This window comes from Cottoperca gobio, chromosome 19 (assembly GCF_900634415.1).
Source record: "Cottoperca gobio chromosome 19, fCotGob3.1, whole genome shotgun sequence".
Taxonomy (NCBI): domain Eukaryota; kingdom Metazoa; phylum Chordata; class Actinopteri; order Perciformes; family Bovichtidae; genus Cottoperca; species Cottoperca gobio.
Window position 1 is genome coordinate 14,339,758 of NC_041373.1, and position 20,967 is coordinate 14,360,724.

General features: G+C 41.5%; 2 protein-coding genes across 2 annotated transcripts; one reads left to right on the plus strand and one right to left on the minus strand.

Annotated features, from left to right (window-relative positions):
* Positions 1-163: 163 nt before the first annotated feature.
* Positions 164-6,240, plus strand: kcnh6b (potassium voltage-gated channel, subfamily H (eag-related), member 6b). Its single transcript, XM_029456729.1, has 11 exons — positions 164-307; positions 1,251-1,675; positions 2,416-2,816; positions 3,279-3,478; positions 3,587-3,839; positions 3,934-4,127; positions 4,419-4,527; positions 4,719-5,000; positions 5,174-5,354; positions 5,558-5,750; positions 5,853-6,240. Exons 1-11 carry the CDS (start codon positions 164-166, stop codon positions 6,147-6,149), a joined length of 2,679 nt encoding a protein of 892 aa, XP_029312589.1. The 3' UTR covers positions 6,150-6,240.
* An 835-nt stretch (positions 6,241-7,075) lies between these two features.
* LOC115024307 (DDB1- and CUL4-associated factor 7-like) lies at positions 7,076-12,043 on the minus strand. Its single transcript, XM_029455774.1, has 8 exons — positions 11,854-12,043; positions 11,575-11,755; positions 10,624-10,782; positions 10,296-10,407; positions 10,031-10,149; positions 9,668-9,877; positions 9,314-9,431; positions 7,076-8,358 (listed from the first exon to the last, which is right to left on the minus strand). Exons 2-8 carry the CDS (start codon positions 11,710-11,712, stop codon positions 8,186-8,188), a joined length of 1,029 nt encoding a protein of 342 aa, XP_029311634.1. The 5' UTR covers positions 11,713-11,755; positions 11,854-12,043; the 3' UTR covers positions 7,076-8,185.
* Between the last annotated feature and the right edge of the window lie 8,924 nt (positions 12,044-20,967).

Below are 20,967 nucleotides of genomic sequence, written 5' to 3' on the forward strand. Positions count from 1 at the left end.
TTTTTTGCTTGAGATTTTCCAAGGCAAATTTAAATACCATCCATAATTAAATATAGTTGAAGAAAGAAGTACATAATACAAGAAAACATGTAAAGCCAAAGATTTATTTGGATCTGGGGCCTGAATATAAATGAAAATGTGTTTTTTAGGCCAGCAGAGCTCCATGTCTGACTCCGACCTTATGAAGAGCGGGGGACCAGCCAGCAGGGGCCCCGAATGCCGCTCGCCTCCAACTTCAAGGATGGAGCTGCTCAACCCCTCCAAGGTGATGGACTGCTCACAGAACGTCACAGAGAAGGTCACGCAGGTACAAAGGGAAGGGAGGGAGGGGGGGGGAGGGGCAAGAACTTCACGTGGGCTGAAAGCCAGGAAATCCTATTCAAAAGCTCTAAATGAAACATGTTCAATGCTTGCCAGGTTCAGGCCGTCATTAAATCACATTAATCATGTTTTGAGGCTCCCAGAAAGTTGCCATGACGGAAGACTGCCGTTAATTAACCCACTAGTGGAAAAATCAGTGGATGGTTTGGTTGCTGGGTGTTTTCCTTCTGGGCGTGAAAAGCAAAGTTAATTGAGCCACAGTTCAATTCAGACCTACTGTTGTCACCGCTGGAGCCCTGGGCCTTGGCATTCTGCATCACTGCCTCTGTGAGATGCTGTGTGATAGATATGAAACAATTACAACTATGACCTTGCTGCACGAGGTCACTTGTTGAATCCGCTCTGTCTTTCCATTTATCTATCTTTATTGAACTATTTATCTATCTACCTGGTAGATAGATCTGTTTGCCTGCAATGTCAGTGAGATTTGTCAGGGCTGCAAATGTTTATTTGTAATTGGGCTAAAGAGAACATGAGGACTGTGGCAGCACATGAACTCAGTTGTGTGACGCCCAGCTCATCATTACAGCCCTGCAGCTCACCAGCATCCGCCACTCAGTCAGCACTTGCACGGTTGATTACGGCACACAACTTCTTTAGCTTTGAACTTTCTGGAAATAATTGTACGATCTGGGTGAAATCTTTACTCAAGTCTCGCCTCCTGGGAATCACCAATGACAGGATGGTGGTCAAGGATTTGTTGGACCAACAAGGTCACAGTACGTCTTCTAGAAAGGTCTGTTGGTTAGTATTAGTTCAGATAATGTACATGCTTTCCTTTTAAAGCAAACTAGATCTGCTTTGTGTCTAAGTGAGAAGAGTTACTGTTGTATTATTGGTTAAATTAATTAATTAATGTTTATGTTTAGGTACTTTCTTTGGAGTCTGATGTACTGCCCGAATACAAACTCCAGGTGCCAGAGACAACATGGTGGATCTTACTTCACTACAGCTCCTTCAAGGCGTTTTGGGACTGGATTATTCTCCTCCTGGTCCTCTACACAGCTGTTTTCACTCCTTACTCAGCTACCTTCCTCCTGGATGAACACGGGGATTTACGTCAAAGGAGTTGTGGCTACACATGTGACCCTCTGAATGTGGCCGACCTTTTGGTGGACGTGCTGTTTATCGTGGATATAGTCATCAACCTTCGGACAACGTACGTGGACCAAAACGACGAGGTGGTCACACAACCGAGCCGGATAGCCAAGCACTATATCAAAGGCTGGTTCCCTATTGATCTGTTCGCAGCGATCCCTTTTGACCTTCTCATTTTCAGATCTGGCTCTGAAGAGGTAAGATCGCTGCCTTTCTGCAAATTATTTAGTTTTTCATAAGAACCCAAGTTAACATTGTTTGTATAGAGCGCTGCAGGAATGATGTATTTATGTAGGCCGACCTTGAAGTTAGCATCATCCTGGTTCCTTTGACAAAAAAACATTTTTCCATTGGATTTTGCATTAAAGCAGAAACTAAGCTTTGTGGCCAACAACAGTTCTTGATACTTACACGTTCTGTTCAGCAGGATAATCTTTGTAAAAAGCTGACGTTAGGTTACAAACTAACTACGCCACGATTGCTTCAACGTCACCACCATTGATTAAATGAGTTTCCCCATATTTGGCGGGATGCCGTTAAATGTCCTACATAATCTCTGTCGTCTCATTTAGAAACCGCCTTTTTTAAGACACGTAAAAGCTTCTAAATTCACGTATTGACGGGTGTTTAATGACGCATTTTATGTTGTTGAACAAAACGTTAAAATCTCTTGAGCTTGTGTTAACCACAGAACGTGTTTCAGCCATCTAACCAAAAACCCATTGGCTTCGAGACAAGACAACTGGAAGTACAAAAATGCTAACATTTAGGACTCATTCCAGCACTGTATTGATTCTTAAATGATTTTGGAAGTAATTCTTAAAAATAATTGTACTATCCTCAGGTGTCTATACTTCTTCTATGAGTTCTCTAAAGTTACTGTAAATTCAATGGCCGTTTCCCTGCCTGACATCCTCTTCTCTGTCGTTAATGGACACCAAAGATGGTAACCTTAACAAGCCTGCTGAAAACAGCTCGGCTACTGCGATTGGTCCGCGTGGCAAGAAAGCTGGACCGATATTCTGAATATGGGGCTGCTGTGCTGTTCTTGCTGATGTGCACCTTTGTGCTCATTGCCCATTGGCTCGCCTGCATTTGGTACGCCATTGGCTTTGTGGAGAGGCCGTACACGGAGACCGGCTGGTTGGACAACCTGGCTGAACAACTGGGCAAGTCATACAACGACAGTGACTCCTCCTCCGGTCCATCAGTCAAAGACAAGTACGTCACCGCTCTTTACTTCACCTTGAGCAGTTTGACGAGCGTGGGGTTCGGTAACGTCTCTCCAAACACCAACTCAGAGAAGATCTTCTCCATCTGCGTCATGGTCATTGGCTGTGAGTTGAATTACACTGTTAGGGACTGTACGGAAATTATTTGGCGGGGCAGGCGAGTCTGAACCCTTCGCAGCGTCCCCTAAAACTACCCTCCTGTCAATTTTGATAAATAATATAATAGTGTTGGTACAACTGGATTCATCTTCCACTAAGTAGAGACCTTAATAATTAATGTCAATATGTTAATGAAATTAGATTTTTTTTGTCTTTCTTTCTTTTTTCTACAACTAATTTGGAAAGGTTGAAATAAAATATAAATCTGGGGTGATAAACTATCCCTGCACTCCCAGAAATATCCCCCTTTTATGACCCCACTCCCTCCCTAATAATTTTCGTACAGTCCTATATACAGAACCCATTTTCCTAACATCGTTTAAGTATTTTAAACAAATATCACGACTAAAATGCCACAATCATAGACGCCCTATAATCTCTGTGTTCTCATTGTTTCTTCTGTCTCAGCTCTCATGTATGCCAGCATATTTGGGAATGTGTCAGCCATCATCCAGCGTCTGTACACTGGTACAACCCGCTACCACACCCAGATGCTGCGAGTCAAAGAGTTCATCAGATTCCACCAAATCCCAGGTTGCCTTCGCCAAAGGCTTGAGGAGTACTTCCAGCATGCCTGGTCTTACACAAATGGCATTGACATGAATGCTGTGAGTAAAAAGTGACAGGACTGAGTGTTGTTGAACCCTTAAAGTCTCAGTTTCCCTGTTTTGCATCTAATCTCTAATATATTGACGGTCTTGTCTTCTCATATTCAGGTGATGAAGGGGTTTCCAGGGTCGCTGCAGGCAGACATCTGTTTGCACATGAACAGATCTCTGCTAGAGAACTGTAAGGCTTTCCATGGAGGCAATCAAGCCTGTCTGCGTGCCTTAGGTATGAGGTTCAAGACAGTCCACGTTCCTCCAGGAGATATTCTGATCCACTATGGAGACAGCCTGGACTCTCTCTTCTTCATCGCACGTGGTTCCATCCAGGTCATCAGAGATGATGTGGCGGTCGCCATATTAGGTATGTACCCATAGACGACTTGTCTGCAGTTTCTCAAAAATGCTCCAAAAACGTCAGAACATCGTGGTTTTAATAAATATTCATACCCTCGCAGAAAAGAATGACATATTTGGAGAGCCTATCCACCTGTACGATGAGCCGGGGAAGTCCAATTCAGACGTACACACCATCACATACTGTGACCTGCACCGCGTCCTGAGGGACGACCTGCTGGAGGTCCTTGATATCTACCCCAGCTTTGCAGACAACTTCTGGAAGAACCTGGAGATAACGTTTGACCTGAGAGATGTATGTTGAAAATGTTATATTATATGACAATTTACCACTAGCATTAGCGTTCCGATGAATTGCATCCAGAGAATACCCGCAGCCCTGTGACATGTTGACCTGTGTTACAAAGAATTGTTCCCGCCTGAAACACTTGAACACGCCTCCCGGCTACATACAAATGTAATTATTGTAGCAAGCTGCACTTCACAGCTGCTTGGCGTGCATCTCTCCCTCTATCCCTTTTATTTGTCATCTTGCAGAAGCCAAAGAAACTGTTTATGATACTGTTTTTCTTTCTGGGTTCATCAGGCCGATCAAGTACCACCAATAATAACAACTGATGATTCTGGTGACGACTGCGGGTATCGCCACAAGCCAAGACACAGAAACCACTCCCTGGACTGCAGAATAAGGCCAGGTGAGATGTATCTTTTGCACACAAGGCTCTGCTTGGAAATCAGTGTCATCAAACTCCCTGTCTACCCTGGTAATCTGACAGGAGAACTTAAACATGTACAAGCATTGCTTTGATTGGTACCATGAACTCGGACTAATGTGAAAATATTGCAGAAAGTATAAAAGAGTAATTGAACGCTTTCCCGTGAACAGATGGAATCGATCACGAGGACTCGTACTCCCTTCAGTCCTTGCGTCATCGCCAGTCACCTCCTGAGGCCCACTGGGATGAACGCTGTAGCTGCGGATCGCCGTCTTCACTCGACTGTTCCCAGTCCAGTGAAGACCTGGCTAAGCCTCTTGCTCACAGTGCCGAAGTGGAGCTTTACCCTCCACAAGATGCCAGAAGGGACTACTCCCCCTCTGTAGTGCAGCTGCTCCCTCCGAGTGGCACCTCAGTGGGGAGGGAAGCCACGTTGGAGCGGGGCCCCCAAGGTAGATGGATATGAATCTTAACTAAAGTCTGTCCTGTAAACACGTACAGAACGGGGTTTGAAGTTTTACACATGCTATGATCAACGACAGCTGAACAGTGAACATTTTGGACATTACTTTAATAAAAATGAGAAGGCTTTAAACTTCCATCACTGTCTTTATATTTTCCTCAGCTTCGTCCTTGAATGTGCCGGGAATGTATCAATGCTGGCCAGAGCGAGAGTCGCAACAGTTTTCCAGTCGCGCCTGGAGATCTTCCTCTGTCCGCAACTCATACCACCCACCACCGTTCACAGAAGATCGGCCCAGCGACCTTGAGTCTCGACTTGAGGTTTTACATTCACAGCTCGAGAGGTGAATTCAATGATGCCCTCATCTGATTGTAATGTATATATACAAGAGGCAGTATACAGTATAATAAGAAATTAAAGAAATGGTCAGAAAATGTTTTCAAATCCCCAGGCCAATGCTTAGACATTTCATTTCACCATGGAAATAAGATTATGGTGTTACTGATACTTCACTTCTGCCATTCTCATCGTCTTGTAATTCCCCAGACTGGAGACTCGCATGACAGCCGACATCAATGTTATTCTCCAGCTTCTCCAGAGGCAGATTGCTCCAGTACCTCCTGCTTACAGCACCGTATCGTCTAGTGCCCTCCCTCCCGACGCCCCTGTCTTGTATGGGACTGGGACACCAGTGCTGCACAGCATGTACCCCATTTCCCCCATACAGATGGACAGCCGGGTCCCCACACAGGTAGAGAGAAACACACAACAATGTCATTATTTTCTCTGTACTAGATTATAGAGGGATCTCATTAAAACAAATGTGATTGCTTTCCTCCAGAGCTCTAACCAGAATGACCTTCAATTCACCGAGAAGTCCCAGGAGTCGCTCTCCAGCGGTATCCATGTGACCGCGGCTTCAGACGATACCATGTTCATGACCGTCACCCCAGAAAGTGAGACCCACACAGGGTTGTCTCTGCAGCTGGCTCAGCCATCAGTCAAATCCTCCCTCATGGAGAACCCCAGGCTGTGTGGCAGCCTCCGATACCCCTCGCTGCCAGGGAACCTGGACATCGCCTCAGGACTGGCAGAGATCCAGAAACACCTCTCAGACCCTGTGCTGCCTGCCATCTGAGGAGCTCCACAAAAGGAGATTGTGAGGCAACCAGCGTGACTTTGAAAGTAAAGCTAGGGTGGTGGTGTGTTTTAGAAACTTTTTTTTTTAATACTCTTTACATCCTTGACAGCAATCAATAAATCAAATGCTCTGACAATAAAATAAAAATATATCCTGTATCTGAGGCTGTCGCAGGACTGTAAGAAGGTCGTCCAATCATTTCATTCGGCCCCATTATATGTTGGGGGAGTGCTGCCTCCTTCAATTTAATGACTTCTGGAGGGAACCATGTGATCCTAAGACTATCATTACACATTTGGACAGCAAGTAGTGTCTCGAAATCATACTTTTTCAGTGACACTTGCTAATGTACAGAGATAAAGAGAGCAGTCAAATGTTCTTTACGTGCCATCCTGGTTCAGCACATTTTGTGAGTTCCATCCCCAAAGATATATCTTGACCAGGAGCAGTGCCAAGAAATAGCCCGGAACATAACACCTCTTAACACCATGCTAGTGGTTTACCCGTTTAGTCTTTGCGCTATGCTAATCAACTGCAGGCTGAAACACAAGAGTGGTATTAATCTTCCTAATCTACATCACAGTGAAAAATAAATAAGCTTGTCCCAAAATGTCAAACTGTTCCTTTAAGAAAATCTAACAATTTCTGGGTTGACATTCTTTGTTTTGTTTTGATAACAAAAAGCGCATCTCAAACATTTAATTCAATTTGGTTACTAGAGAATTGTGATGAAGATATGTATGTTGTGGGACAAGTACAATGATAGTTTTGTTAGTGTTCTCTGTTGCATCAACTATTTAATGGCAACACTTTTTGTTAATTACCGCTAACCTATATCTGGCATTTCTCTACTGCACATTCTATATAATGTTTGGCCGACGTAGGATCTGATCTGGCCCAGATTTGTGAAAATGAATCATGAATCAAGTGGTTTTCTGACTTTATGTTTAGCAAATAATCACACATCATGACCCCATACTGAAACACCTACAACAAGTAAGAAATAACTCATGTTCACTCCCACGTCTTCACATCCCATCCCCAATATCACAACAGAACTTAATATCACAACAGGACTCACAGCATTCGTTATACAATGTCAGTTTTCTAGGTTGTTTGACAAAAATGTAAGTTTCTCTATATTGTAGAGATCTTGGATGATGTACTTCAGGCAGTGTTCTCTCAGTATTATACAGTAACACCGTTTCAACCGATCATTTCTAACCGTAAATCTGTACTCTAGATTCTTACCAATATGTTGATGAGTCACCTCACTGTGAAATAATTGTCTAAATATAAAACTTCTGTATAATGGTTTAAACTGAGGGACGGTTTATTCATGTATAAAATAAAATAAAATAAAATAAAATGGTGATATGAATAAAATAATTGGTGCACAAATTACAAAAACAAATATGGTCAATGATTAATACTAGTAAATTGATGCACATATAAGTAATGTATCACAACAGATGTTTTTCATATCACAAATGATATTCAGTTGAATAAAATACAAATATTTATAGGTTAAAAAAAACTTGAATATATGAACACTTAAAACCACATTAACCACATTCAATCCACTTTTAAATGTGGCTAAACTACATTTTTGCTGCATCGTAAAAATGAATGGTTGAGGATGTAATGGGTAAAACTACACAAACAATGCACCATGTAGCGTATAAAAACATGAAACTGACTAGACTTTTTGTCTGTGAGAAAACATGCTGAAAGCTTGAAGGCTATTGACCCTTGGTTCATGTCTGCACATGACGACGGTTTCTTGAGACTTGTTACCCTTTTTGTTTTGGCGCTCCTGAGTTTTCTGATACAGGACGTCTTGATATTGTATCAAAAAGGTCAAGCACTGACGGACTCTAGTTCTCACTCAGTTGAAAAAAGCTTTACACACATAATCTGTATCAACATGAACCCAAACGAGCATGAACTGAATATTGCTCCGTCCTTCTTAAACAGCTTGTAAATCCAACTGAGAATGTTTTTGATTTGCTTCATTTCTCCATGACTGCAGCTCAGACTCGGAGGATTTCCAGGCAGTTGTTGTAGCAGATAGCGATCCAGTCGGGCTGGGTGGTGGCCCACTGGACGTTATTGATCTCTCCCTCGGCTGTGTAGGCCAGTATAGGGTCCTCAATGGCCCGCGGCATCTGCTGGATGTCCCAGATTAGAGCCTGGTGGTCCTCCGCTAGACAGAGAGGAAGGGAGGAGGTTTGATTTTAATTGATCTTATTTGAAAACAGGAAGATAATAACTAAAACACCACATGTTACTGGCCTGATAAAGACATTTTTTTTTAATATTCTGTAGGACTCAAAAACATCAAAAGAAGTTTAAGGGGAAACAATGAGGGACAAAATACTCACAAAACAGCACATCAGTGTTTTGCACTACAGGACCAATGCAATGTGCAAACGGCTGACTAAATGTAATTGCATTTTTACACAGCATTATGCATGAGACTGTACTGTAGGGCTTGTTTGGGACAACATCATCCTGGTATATGACATAAGCTTCAGGAATTCCCCCAAGAAATTGGTAAGTGGAGGTGTAAGCTCTGCCGCGCTGCTTTTTTTCTTCAACATTGCTCTGTTAAGCACCTCGAAGACAACATCTGATGTGATCGATCATCAGTCATCATGAATTAGATTCTGCCGCATCTTGTGATCAATTCTGTAACTAGAAGACCGTCTGAACAGTTGCCTCTGTGCTTAAATGTATGGCCTTCGTTGAGTGATTATTTAACCCTGTAGGTTAATTGCATAATGTGTAATAATTTATTCTGCTGTTAGCGGGGATGGTCTTCAATGGCAAGGCGGTGTGCGTCCACAATAATACAATGCAGGAAAACCTGAACTTGATAATTAACTAAAGAAAAGATTACATTCTTTAAAACAGTACTTTAACTTAGTGTAGGATTTCAATATTTCTGACAGAGACAACTCTTAATTGTATCTAAAAAGGGACAACAATCTCTCCAACTTGTGTATTCAATGACACGGAGCTTTGTTGAGTTAACATGTATAGCGCAGGAGCAGCTCCCCCTCGTGCTCATTGTCAGTTATAGCAATGATTTTTTTGGCAAAGCCTTCAACCGGCAAACAAACTTCTGTATGAATATTGCAAAGTGTGTATCTGCATACCTGCTGTACAGATGTGACAGGAAGAGTGAGGTGCCCAGGCGATTCCATTGACACAGGCCCTGTGGTTGTTCAGTCTGGCCACCGGAGTACAGGGCACACGCACATCTAAAATCACCACCTGAGGAAGAAAAAAAAGAAATGTAAGGACATAAACTGGCGGCAAATAGAACAAAGAGAGGCTCAATGTGAAAACAAATTGGGAAAAAATATATATCTTCCATTCTTATTTTCAAAAGGTTTATTTTATACATGTTATATATCGTCTTCTTTTGCGGCCTCTTAGCCAGGTCGTCATTGTAAAAGGAGAATTGGTTCTCAATTGACTGATCTGGTCAAATAAAAAAAAGGACTAACCTCCATGCTGTCCATCGCCATGGTGACCAGGTAGTTGGGGTCTTGCTTGTTCCAGCAGAGCCGGAGCAGTGGGTGGTGCTGGGGGTCTTCATAGATGATAGTGCTGTGTTCAAGGTGACGGAGGTCAAACATGCGGACTGAGCCGTCCGCTCCCACTGAAGCAAACATATCCCTGCCACCACCCGCTCGGCTGAAAGAGATGTCGTACACCTGCAACGCAACCGGACAATGAGTTCTGATCAGCAAAGCGAGGAGCATTTGACATGGAAGATGGGAAGGTTACTCCAAGATAATCCTTAAGTACCATTTTATTAAACACAATAACATTTTTGAAGGTTTGATCCATCATGTCATAACATTTACCTCTTTGTCATGAGCAATGAGCTGCGTCTTCACATGACCCGACACCAAGTTGACCCTGCCCAGCACCTGTCCAGTCTCCAGCCCCCAGATTGTACAGGTAGTGTCGATACTAGAAGTACCTGCACAAAAAACATTAAAACTATGTCATCTCCATCTTCAATTATGACTTTATGTCAGTAAAGCTCATAGTTTTCTCGTTTTCTAAAGGAATTTGACAATAATTAATAATGTTACCCTCTAATTTAACCCTGCAATGAGTTTTTACCTAACAAGTTTGGGTCCACCTCGTTCCAGTCGAAGGACGTGAGTGGTGCACAGAAGTCAGAGTTCTTGTTATTGTTGAGCAGGCACTCCAGTCGGGTCTCTGTATCGCCCACCTGTCAGTAGAAACACATTTTATTGTCTGCGTGTGTGCACTTCGGTGAGTTCATACAGACCCCATGCACTACATACAAAAAATGGCCCTTCAGTGTGGATAAACAGCATACAGTGTATAATACATAGTAGTTACTATGTTGTCCTCCGTAATTACAATGTAATTCTTCATGACTAAAAAAAGAGGCCATGGCCTCAGATCAGACTGGTCCTCTCACCCTCCAGATTCGCAGGTAGTCTCCGCTGGTGGCCAGCAGGTCAGGGTACGCTCCTTTGCTGTCGGGAATCCACATGACCTTGGTGGTGGGGTACGGATGGTCGAAAGTGTTTCGACACACAAACTCTGAGTTTTCCTCCTCAAGACCAACTATCTGAACCTGTGAAAACACAACAACAACTCACCTTGAGTGAGTTAATGTAGTGTTACTGAGCGGGGGGAGCACTACAGTCAGTCAGGGGGGGTGACAGCTGGTGATGATTCTAGGGATCCTCAAATGCTATAATCCAGTTTAGGGATACATTATATCAATTTTTCCCTCAACCATAACATTTTCATTGTGATTTCATATTTTACAATTCTTTGTAATACTACCATATATCAAGTTTCCACATGTGATGTTGCAACTATCATCATAGTCTTAACCTAGAGAACTTTTCAAACAAAAGATGTATAGAAGAATCACATTAATATAATAAAACAGATCAAACCAATTCCATTAATGCAAGATCAAAGAAAGCAAAAAGGGACAAAAAGATGTATTAAACCACTAACCTGTTTTCAAATGTCTGCAACTCTATTGCATTGAAATGAAACATGTTGTGTTGTTTAAGAATATAATTATTCAAACTGCTCTCTACAATCATCACAACATATTGTATAAACGTACAGGCAGTGTGGTATTAATGTAATACATGCTAAATAATCGCATGTTTTTGTCGTGCATTATTTTAATATCGGCATAGTAACCAGGCAACGCTAATCCACAGTGAACCGTTACTTTCAGTTGGGGGCCTGGAGCAGGGGCGAAACATTTCTACTGCAAATTAATATTCTACTTTTCATTAATACAGTAAATCTCCTCCAGTCAAGTGTTGTTTTGTGTACAAGAGTGTCGCCATCCCTGGTCCTGTCTGCCATTAGAAAGCAGCATGGGACAAGATGAAGTTACCTTGTTATTGTACTCCTCCACAAAGCTACCGAGCGCCAGGCGGAACCGTTTGTCCGGTCGGACACTCCAGTTCATGGCGTAGACTGTCCATGGTGCCTCGTACTTGTAGATTTCTTTGCGTTTACCGTGTAGCGTCATCTTCAAAGCGTCCACAAATAACCTCTAATGGAGAACTAATTACCTGCAGGAAAACAAGACCATGAACGCGTCAAAACAACCACATATGCTAGCTTGCTTTAAAAATGTTGCTAGCCTAGCTAATGTATTGTCTCTACTAACGTTGTGTAATTTCTATGCTGTAGTAAACTCGCCAACTGTTGAGTCCATGTAGTCTGGACGCTTTTCCAGCGGTACAGGCTTCACGTTACAAACAAAAATGCAGTTAAATGTATCAAATTAACTGCACACAGCTGCTAAAAGATGTTCGTAATATGGCAGCAATGGCGGCGACAGCAGGACAAAAATAATGCGACGATGAGCGTCATCAAGGCTGCTGTTGCTGCCTTCACGAGATGGCATGAATATCGTATATCTCGCAACAAAGCACAAAAAGACCCAGCAAGTAGTTTTGGGAAAACAAGATGGGTCAAAACAAGATGTTTGTTGATCATTTTCCTGAAAGGTTTAAGTTACAGACAGTAAATAGATCAGTAGTGTGATTTGCATTTGTGATTTCCCCCCCCCCCACAACTTGAATGTCAATGAGCTCTAGATGTATATATAAGTCACGAAGGGAGAGTTTCCGAGAAGCACTGAAGGCAACGTTACAGAGGCTTTGCTCGTCAAAGAAAAAGCTGCCTTTTGTGCATACAGAGATGGTTTCACGTGTTCCCCCCCCCATTTGGGACATACATTTATTTTGAATCCAGGAAAATTAATTATGTCATACTTTCTTCCATTTCTCCTGTTCTCCCCTGGTCTGTACATATTTAGCTGTGAGTTTTACCCTGCTTATAAAACGGTCAAGGTGTGTGCAATTCATGCACCATCAGTAATGTTGCCAAAGCCAACAGTACAGATAGAAGCACCACCTTTTCCTCTAAGCTGCGTTTTGGCCCTGATTTATGATTAACCTCAGCAATATTAGCAGGACATGTCTGACAGTTAATTTGCCTGTAATGTACAGGATGTTCAAGTTGCACACTTTTCCCTCCACCTGCTAACAGCTAAAACAACATTTGCTTTCCACAACACATTGTTTGCAAATCCTGTTCATATTTGCATCCCCTTAGATAAGCAGAAGTTAAAGGATATTTTAGGGCATTTCTTCTTCAACATTACCACATTTACTCAAGCTCAAGGTTATTATATGGTAAACATACAATTTACCTGTTCTGGTATATGGTATATGATTATCAATCTTTTTTCATTTGTGTTCCCTTTTTAGCCATGCTATTCAAATCAAATTAAATATCCTGTGCTCTGTGGGTCTGCTCTTTTCCATTAATATATGATTTGCAAATCTGCCACTGACATCTGGTCATTAATTTGATTGAAGTCTACAAACACTTGCTGCAGCTCCCACAGATACTTTCATCGAGGCAAGAAGACACAGTAGCACCAGTAAAAACATTGATATTATAAAACCTCAGGTCTTTAATCTTCTACTCTGCTCAACAATGTTGCTTGAGATACAGTTTCGTTCCAAGAGTCTGTCCAACAACTCTGACACATCCGGATTGGTTTGGGAAGCATATGATTTTGATGGGTGTAAAGGCAACGAAGAAACAAAATATGTTTGGATTTTTTTTGCAATACTTAGCTTTGCTGTCGGTGTTCCTGCATCTATTGTCATTCTCTGGGAGATGTTCAAGACATACAGGAGAGGAACTCCCTTCACACCAAATGATTTCTTCATACTGAACCTCTCCGTCATGGATATCAGCTTCTTGATCTTCATCCCACCTGGATTATTGAATCATTTCTTCTGGAAGAATTGGCCAGTTGAAGCGTTTTGGAACTTTACTTATGCCTTCAACACATGTGGGAGACCGCTGCTGATGGCTTGTATCTGTCTGGACTGTTACCTGGCCGTGGTTCATCCAATCACCTACCACAAGAGGAAAAGTCTCACTCCCAGGGTTGTGATAGTTGTCAGTCATTTGGATTTTGACGGTTGCCTATGGAACTGCATTCTTTATTTTTTACAAATTATTCTACACCATGTTTGTCACTGTGCCATCTATAGTAGCTATAGTGATAATTGGAATCTGTGATTGTTACATCCTCCATACATTATATAAGTCTGATCCCGGCAGAAAAAACATCCACCCGCAGAAGCAAAGAGCCGTCAGGACCCTCGTCAACAGCCTGGTGATGACAGTCGTGTCTTACCTTCCTCCAGTGGTCATGCAATCAATTGGGATGACCCTGATCAGCATCAACATCTTCACGTGCACTGTTATTTTTCTGACTAATATTACTTCCACTTTGGGAGCTGCTGTCATGCCTTTACTCCACCTAAAGAACTGTGGGAAATTAGATAGCTTGAGGCTTGGATGCTGCAGGAAGTCTTAATTCATGCTGCTCTGCTTTCTGCTTCCTCCCTCTTACATAACCAGGTGCTGTAGATACTGACAAACATTATAACGGTCAGAAGTTGTGTCTCAGTCAGATCTGATATGTTAGAAAGTTAAAATTACCCCAACTTAATTCTCAAACAAGCCATATCCATATGACTGAATCATGGTGTTATCATTTGCATATTTCGATCATGGAAATTGTTGTGCCTGTTTCCCATTATGACTTGTTTTTAATGTGATTATTTCCTTGATTTTCCTTTTGTTGAACAAAGGTCGATGAATATTTCTTTGACATAAGTTCATTTCAGCATTTTAATATTTTAATATTTAGTCAGTTCCAGGCGGCCATCTCCGGTTACGAAAGGTGAAGCCAATGTTGAAATGCCTCAAACTTTCTTCCTAATGGCCAGCAGGCAGCCACTCCATCCAAAGAAGTCTGGTTCTATATAAGAAAACGCCCCTACTTCTCACTTTATTTATCACCTCAGTAAACATTTTCATAATGGGTTTATGGTCTAAATCGCTACTTTCATGTCTTCTTTAATACAGCATGATGGTCATTTTGTAAATTACGGTCGCATTCAGAGTGAAATAGATGATAAAGCAGCCTATGCTTTACTTTAGGGCCTGTGTTTGGAAGGTTGCCACCACGGTGTTGTCCGTTCTGCGTGCTCTCTGTGTTTTTGTCTTACAATTTTAACCCTTTCAAAGTGTGTTTTCAGTTCATGAAATATATCTGTAACATTTAAGTAGCCTAAAAATGTCTTGTTCAGCATTCGGTTGTACTTTGCTCCACCCTCTCTTGTCACTGCTGGTTGCAAAAAAAAACCAAGATGGCAAAGGCCAAAACTCGAGGCTTCAAAGACGCAGTCCAAAAACCAATGAGTGTGGTCACAGCAGCGGCGTAGATAGGCCCGTTCGAGGTGGGCTTCAAGAGAAGGAATTATTTGATGCTTCCACCTACAAGTGTCTGAAAGACAGATGGTGTGTTTGAGAGTGGATAGGCATTTCTTTGTCTTAAAGCGCACCAGATTTATGGAAATGTACTTTATGTTGGTCAAGGGGGGGACCTGTGTCCTATTAGAAATTGGTGTCAGTGTTTTCTGCAATCATTCAATGTTTTTATGATGATAAATTAAAGAAGAAAATACGACTGTTGGTTTGTAGTTATTGCCATCTCAGCATCTTTTTAAATAATATTTGTATAATTATTTTCACAGTTGCAAGTACCATCAACAGTAAGGGCAAACATTCTTATATTTCCACCCCCCATGGGCTCACAGAGATTAGCAAGTATAAGATTATTAAGAAACAATTAGAAATTCACATCCAAATGAAAAAAACTGGGATTCCCGGCTCATGCTCCTTTTTGAAGAATAAAGTTTTCAAAATGAAAATATTTCACTTAATTGTTATTGGTTATGGTATTTTTTATACTTTGATTGATTGATATATGTTTCATATTAGTGTTGAGAGTTGTGCCCCCTCCCCTTACCAAGACCACAAAGTTATATTAGATCTAGCATCTTCATGTTGCTCTCAAAGTGCACCAGATGCAAACAATTCACTTTAAAATGTTAAAATAATTCTGCCCGGGGGAGCATGCCCCCTAAAGGATGTGAAGTCCACCCTACTCCTAAGACATGTCAACACGACTAAGGCCAGGTAACATGGAGCTGGTTCACATGACTAATATAGTGAGACGCAACCAGCACAGAACACTTTGGGTGTGTAGCGGCTTTGCTTAGTGCAAAGCTCCCAGACTTACTTATCCATCATCACGCCATCTGAGTTCCTTCAATGGTAACTGTACTACCATGCAGGTGCACACAGCTCCACCTCACCTCTGGGCTAAGCCCACCCAAACTTGAAAACCTAGCTACGCCCCTGGGTCACAGTGACTTTGTCCAATTCTTATACGCCGTCTATGGTCAGTTCAGGGTTGGCTGTATGGTTGACCTAAACATTTTGATTTGTCTCCCTGTTGGCACCTTTTATATATGGTATATGATTCTCATTAAAAGCTTGCGTAGTGTTTTCTTCTCTTGATGGACTGCCATGACATGTTGTACTTAGCTTCCTGGTCCCCAGACGATAAATCCCTTTGACTTTGACTCCAGAGCTACCAGCATGTTGACATTTTGGCTTTTAGTGAAATGTCTTAACAAATACTGGATGGATCGCCAAGAAACACGCTGCGGATATCCATGGTGCCTAGAGGGCGAATCCTTCAGCACTGACTTTGGTGATCCCCTTACTCAACATCTACCTAATGGATTGACACAACATTAAATGGATGGATTACCATAACATTTGGTACATACGTTGGTGGTCTCACCAGGGTGAATTGTAATAATTGTGGTGATGTGAACTGTGGCTCTCTGTCAGGTTAGAAGGCATCCACTGACAGTGCAGCGTTAACACACAGAATGTCGGTTTGTATATTTATGTCTTTGTCTCTCAACCATTGGCCTTTGTGAATGTCCTGTGCTCTGCGGTGCTGCTCTTTTCCATAGGTATATATGTTTTGCAAACCTGCCACTGACACTAGGTCATAAGTGTGATTGATTTGCACAAACACTTTCCACAGCTCCCACAGATGTTCGACACTTTGGTCCAGGCAACAAGACTCAGCAGCACTTCAGTGAAAACATCCCGACACAACCTCAGAGGGTAAAGTATTTGTCTGGTTTTTTTTACCAACTAATTTCAAACTGAACAACGACACATTTTCCAGTATTTTGACTGCGACTGCTAGTTTCTTGAAATAGAAATGTTTGTCTTTATTTTACATTGTTGTATTGAAGCATGCAAGGTAAAGTAGTATATCTGTGTCTCTCAGGTCTTTTATCCTCCAAACTACTCTGCTCAACAATGTTGCTTGAGATACAGCTTCGTTCCAAGAGTCTGTCCAACAACTCTGACACATCCGGATCGGTTTGGGAAGCATATGATTTTGATGGGTGTAAAGGCTACGAAGAAATAAAATATGTTTGGGCTTTTTTTACAATACTTTGCTTTGCTGTCGGTGTTCCTGCATCTATTGTCATTCTCTGGGAGATGTTCAAGACATACAGGAGAGGAACTCCCTTCACACCAAATGATTTCTTCATACTGAACCTCTCCGTCATGGATATCAGCTTCTTGATCTTCATCCCACCTGGATTATTGAATCATTTCTTCTGGAAGAATTGGCTGTTTGAAGCGTGTTGGAACTTTGCTTATGCCTTCAACACATGTGGGAGACCGCTGCTGATGGCTTGTATCTGTCTGGACTGTTACCTGGCCGTGGTTCATCCAATCACCTACCACAAGAGGAAAAGTCTCACTCCCAGGGTTGTGATAGTTGTCATCATTTGGATTTTGACGGTTGCCTATGGGACTGCATACTTTATTTTTTACAAATTATTCTACACCATGTTTGTCACTGTACCATCTATAGTAGCTATAGTGATAATTGGAATCTGTGATTGTTACATCCTCCATACATTATATAAGTCTGATCCCGGCAGAAAAAACATCCACCCGCAGAAGCAAAGAGCCATCAGGACCCTCGTCAACAGCCTGGTGATGACAGTCGTGTCTTACCTTCCTCCAGTGCTCATGCAATCAATTGGGATGACTCTCAACATCTTCACGTGCACTGTTAGTTTTCTGATTAATATTACTTCCACTTTGGGAGCTGCTGTCATGCCTTTACTCCACCTAAAGAACTGTGGGAAATTAGATAGCTTGAGGCTTGGATGCTGCAGGAAGTCTTAATTCATGCTGCTCTGCTTTCTGCTTCTCCCTCTTACATAACCAGGTGCTGTAGATACTGACAAACATTATAACGGTCAGAAGTTGTGTCTCAGTCAGATCTGATATGTTAGAAAGTTAAAATTACCCCAACTTAATTCTCAAACAAGCCATATCCATATGACTGAATCATGGTGTTATCATTTGCATATTTCGATCATGGAAATTGTTGTGCCTGTTTCCCATTATGACTTGTTTTTAATGTGATTATTTCCTTGATTTTCCTTTTGTTGAACAAAGGTCGATGAATATTTCTTTGACATAAGTCAGATCTGATATGTTAGAAAGTTAAAATTACCCCAACTTGGGCACCCGGGTAGTTTACATATAGTGGGCGCAAGTAAAACGTACTAAAATCAACATTCTTAAAACGCTGCATGTATTCTATGAAACCTGTAAATGAATGTTGATATTGTTATTATAAATCAATAGTTGAATGTATTTCAAAGTAAAACCTACAATAAAGCTGTTGAAGTCAGTTGTTTTGCTTATCATTATTGAGGAACTTCATCTCCCAGCATGCCTCAGAGATGGGACAACTGGTGGAAAACTGAATCTATGCTGCTTTAGAGTCGGTACTGGAACTTTTATTTGGGTAATTAGAAAGAGACCTAAAACATTTTTAATTAATAGTAAAAGGCTATATGGATAAATGAATAATGGATACAAAAAACAGAACAATTCTAGTGACTTTTGAATACCCATAATACCTCAGAACAACTATTAGCATTGTAGTCTAGAAGTCACTTTGCTTATGTATATAATTCCCTATCAGTTTCAAAAACATCAGATTGAGACACTAATCTAACAAAAGTTAACAAACATGAGAGAAAAATAAATCAACTGGATCACCTCGCAAAATCAAAGACTTCTTTTCCAAGATAGATTTACATCGGCTGCCTCGTGTACGATGATCGTATTACAAATGTAAATGGTGAAGGTGGGCTTCTCATCTTTCATGCAGGTGTGCCGATATAAACAAACACATTTGCATCATGTGGTACTGCATATGGATGTGGAGGAAAAAAAAGCACATACAGATTTAACAACATATTTCAAGTGATTCTAAGAGTATTTAACATAAATAGATGTGTCTGCAGTCAAATCTTACAATCTCACCTGTAAAAATAATTTAATGTGTTTTGAATTTATCTTATAATTCCTGTTTTATTACTTTACATATGTTTTATCATGATGCTCTTGCAAATAATAAAATAAGATCTATAAAAATGTTATTAAAAGTAATTTATTGTACACTGATTCACAATTATATTAGAATGCATGCAAAAAGTATATAATTTATATAATATAATCGAGCACAATGTCAACAAAGTGAACAAGTTACATGAATATAGATTTTAGAAATAAATTTAGATCTTTTTTCTCACTTGCCTCTCAGGGCTTCCGTATCATCATTAATATTAATATTAATGATTAATATATATGTGATATTGTAAGCAAGTGGGGCTGAAATGACCCATCTGGATGCTACATATTATGACACATTAATGACTACATCTTTAAGTCTGCTGACACTGATGCTCTGATGAAATATTATATAAAGCAATTAGAAACATTTCTCCTGGCTGCTTGCAATAACATCCGTAACTCATATATGGTTAGAAACTGAGGCTCCCTTCATTGATGACTGCTATAAAGATAATATTGTTTTGTTAGTGACACACCAAACCCTACTATAAACCTTCTGAACTGTTACACCAAACAGCATGGGCTCTTCAAATTCCCCAGATTCCCCAAATAGAGCAGAGGCATGATCACACTCCCTGCAGTCGGGGTTATCAGGATAGGTATTGCTAAAAAGCATTCATACACTTTGTCATCGCTGATGAGCTGATCCCCCAGGATGTATGCCAGCACCGGGGGGACGTACGACGTGATGGTCATGACCATGCTGTTGGTGATGATCTGGAGAGCCTTCTTCTTCTTGGGGTGGAGGTCTCCTCCTGCACGGAGGGACTTCTTCAGAGTCCAGAGGATGGAGGCATCACACGCGACAATGATGGGCAGCGCTATGGCGTACACAAACATGGACCAGGCGCTGTGGTTCAGCTCATTGACGACTGTTGACGCGGTCCCCTGAGCCACAGTGATGGTCCACACGGCAGCAGCCATGAGGAGCCGGGGAGTCAGACTCTTCCTTGCGTGGTAGGTGACAGGATGGAGCACAGCCAGGTAGCAGTCCAGGCAGATACATGCTGTTAGAAGAGGTCGTCCAACCAGGTTCAAGGCATACAGAAAATCGCTAAACATTTGAATGGACCATATGTGCCACAGGATGAAGTTACACAACCCCAATGGGACAAAAAACAAGAAGACCAAGTCCATGACGGTGAGGTTGAGCATGAAGACGTCGTTGGAGGAGATGGAGGTTCCCGCTTTGTGTCTCCGAAACAGTTCCCAGAGAACAGCGACACAGGCGGGACATCCAACCAGAGAGAAGAGAGCGCTGAGAGAAGCCCAGACTACGATCCCTGCCATCATGTCTCCACAGTGTCCAAACATTTCCCCTGAAGTCTCACTGGAGTTGAACGTTAGATCCTGAGAGCGACGATGCACATGGAGAAACATTTCCTACCAGCAGTGACACGTTGATCGGTGATTACCTGGAATAAAACAGGAATGCCTAAAACACCAATGAAGCAGATACAAATGTGAAAACGCTAATTTTTCTCCATTATTTTGCACAAGCAACAATCTGTTTAATTTCCATCTTACCTCGAGGATGGGCTCTTCCTTTTGGATAGGACTTTGTCATGAAGCGGCCGATTTGTTTATATCATGAAAATTATGATTTGAATATGCAAGTGACAGTGAGGATCATTTTTCAATCTTGATGTGTACTGATGTTTTTATAAACAAAGAATAAATCTGATTCTATTTGTGTCGTTAGAAGTTACTGGTCAGGCAGATATTGTGATATAATCTGCATCGGATGAGTTAAAATGAAGTTTTCTATGCCTCACGGTACAGTCATAGGTCAAAGGTCAAGGGTTGACCTTTACCAGACCAGAACAACGCAGCTGTTATTCAACACTTTCACCTAAAAATATAT

Coding starts and splice junctions, on each gene's coding strand:
- kcnh6b (XM_029456729.1), top strand. CDS start 164: ATGTCTGACTCCGACCTTATGAAGAGCGGGGGACCAGCCAGCAGGGGC. Junction 308..1,250: donor TCACAGAGAAGGTCACGCAG/GTACAAAGGGAA, acceptor GTTTATGTTTAG/GTACTTTCTTTGGAGTCTGA. Junction 3,840..3,933: donor TGTGGCGGTCGCCATATTAG/GTATGTACCCAT, acceptor ATACCCTCGCAG/AAAAGAATGACATATTTGGA.
- LOC115024307 (XM_029455774.1), bottom strand. CDS start 11,712: ATGACGCTACACGGTAAACGCAAAGAAATCTACAAGTACGAGGCACCA. Junction 10,408..10,623: donor ACTACCTGCGAATCTGGAGG/GTGAGAGGACCA, acceptor TTCTACTGACAG/GTGGGCGATACAGAGACCCG. Junction 9,878..10,030: donor TCATTGCTCATGACAAAGAG/GTAAATGTTATG, acceptor GTTGCGTTGCAG/GTGTACGACATCTCTTTCAG.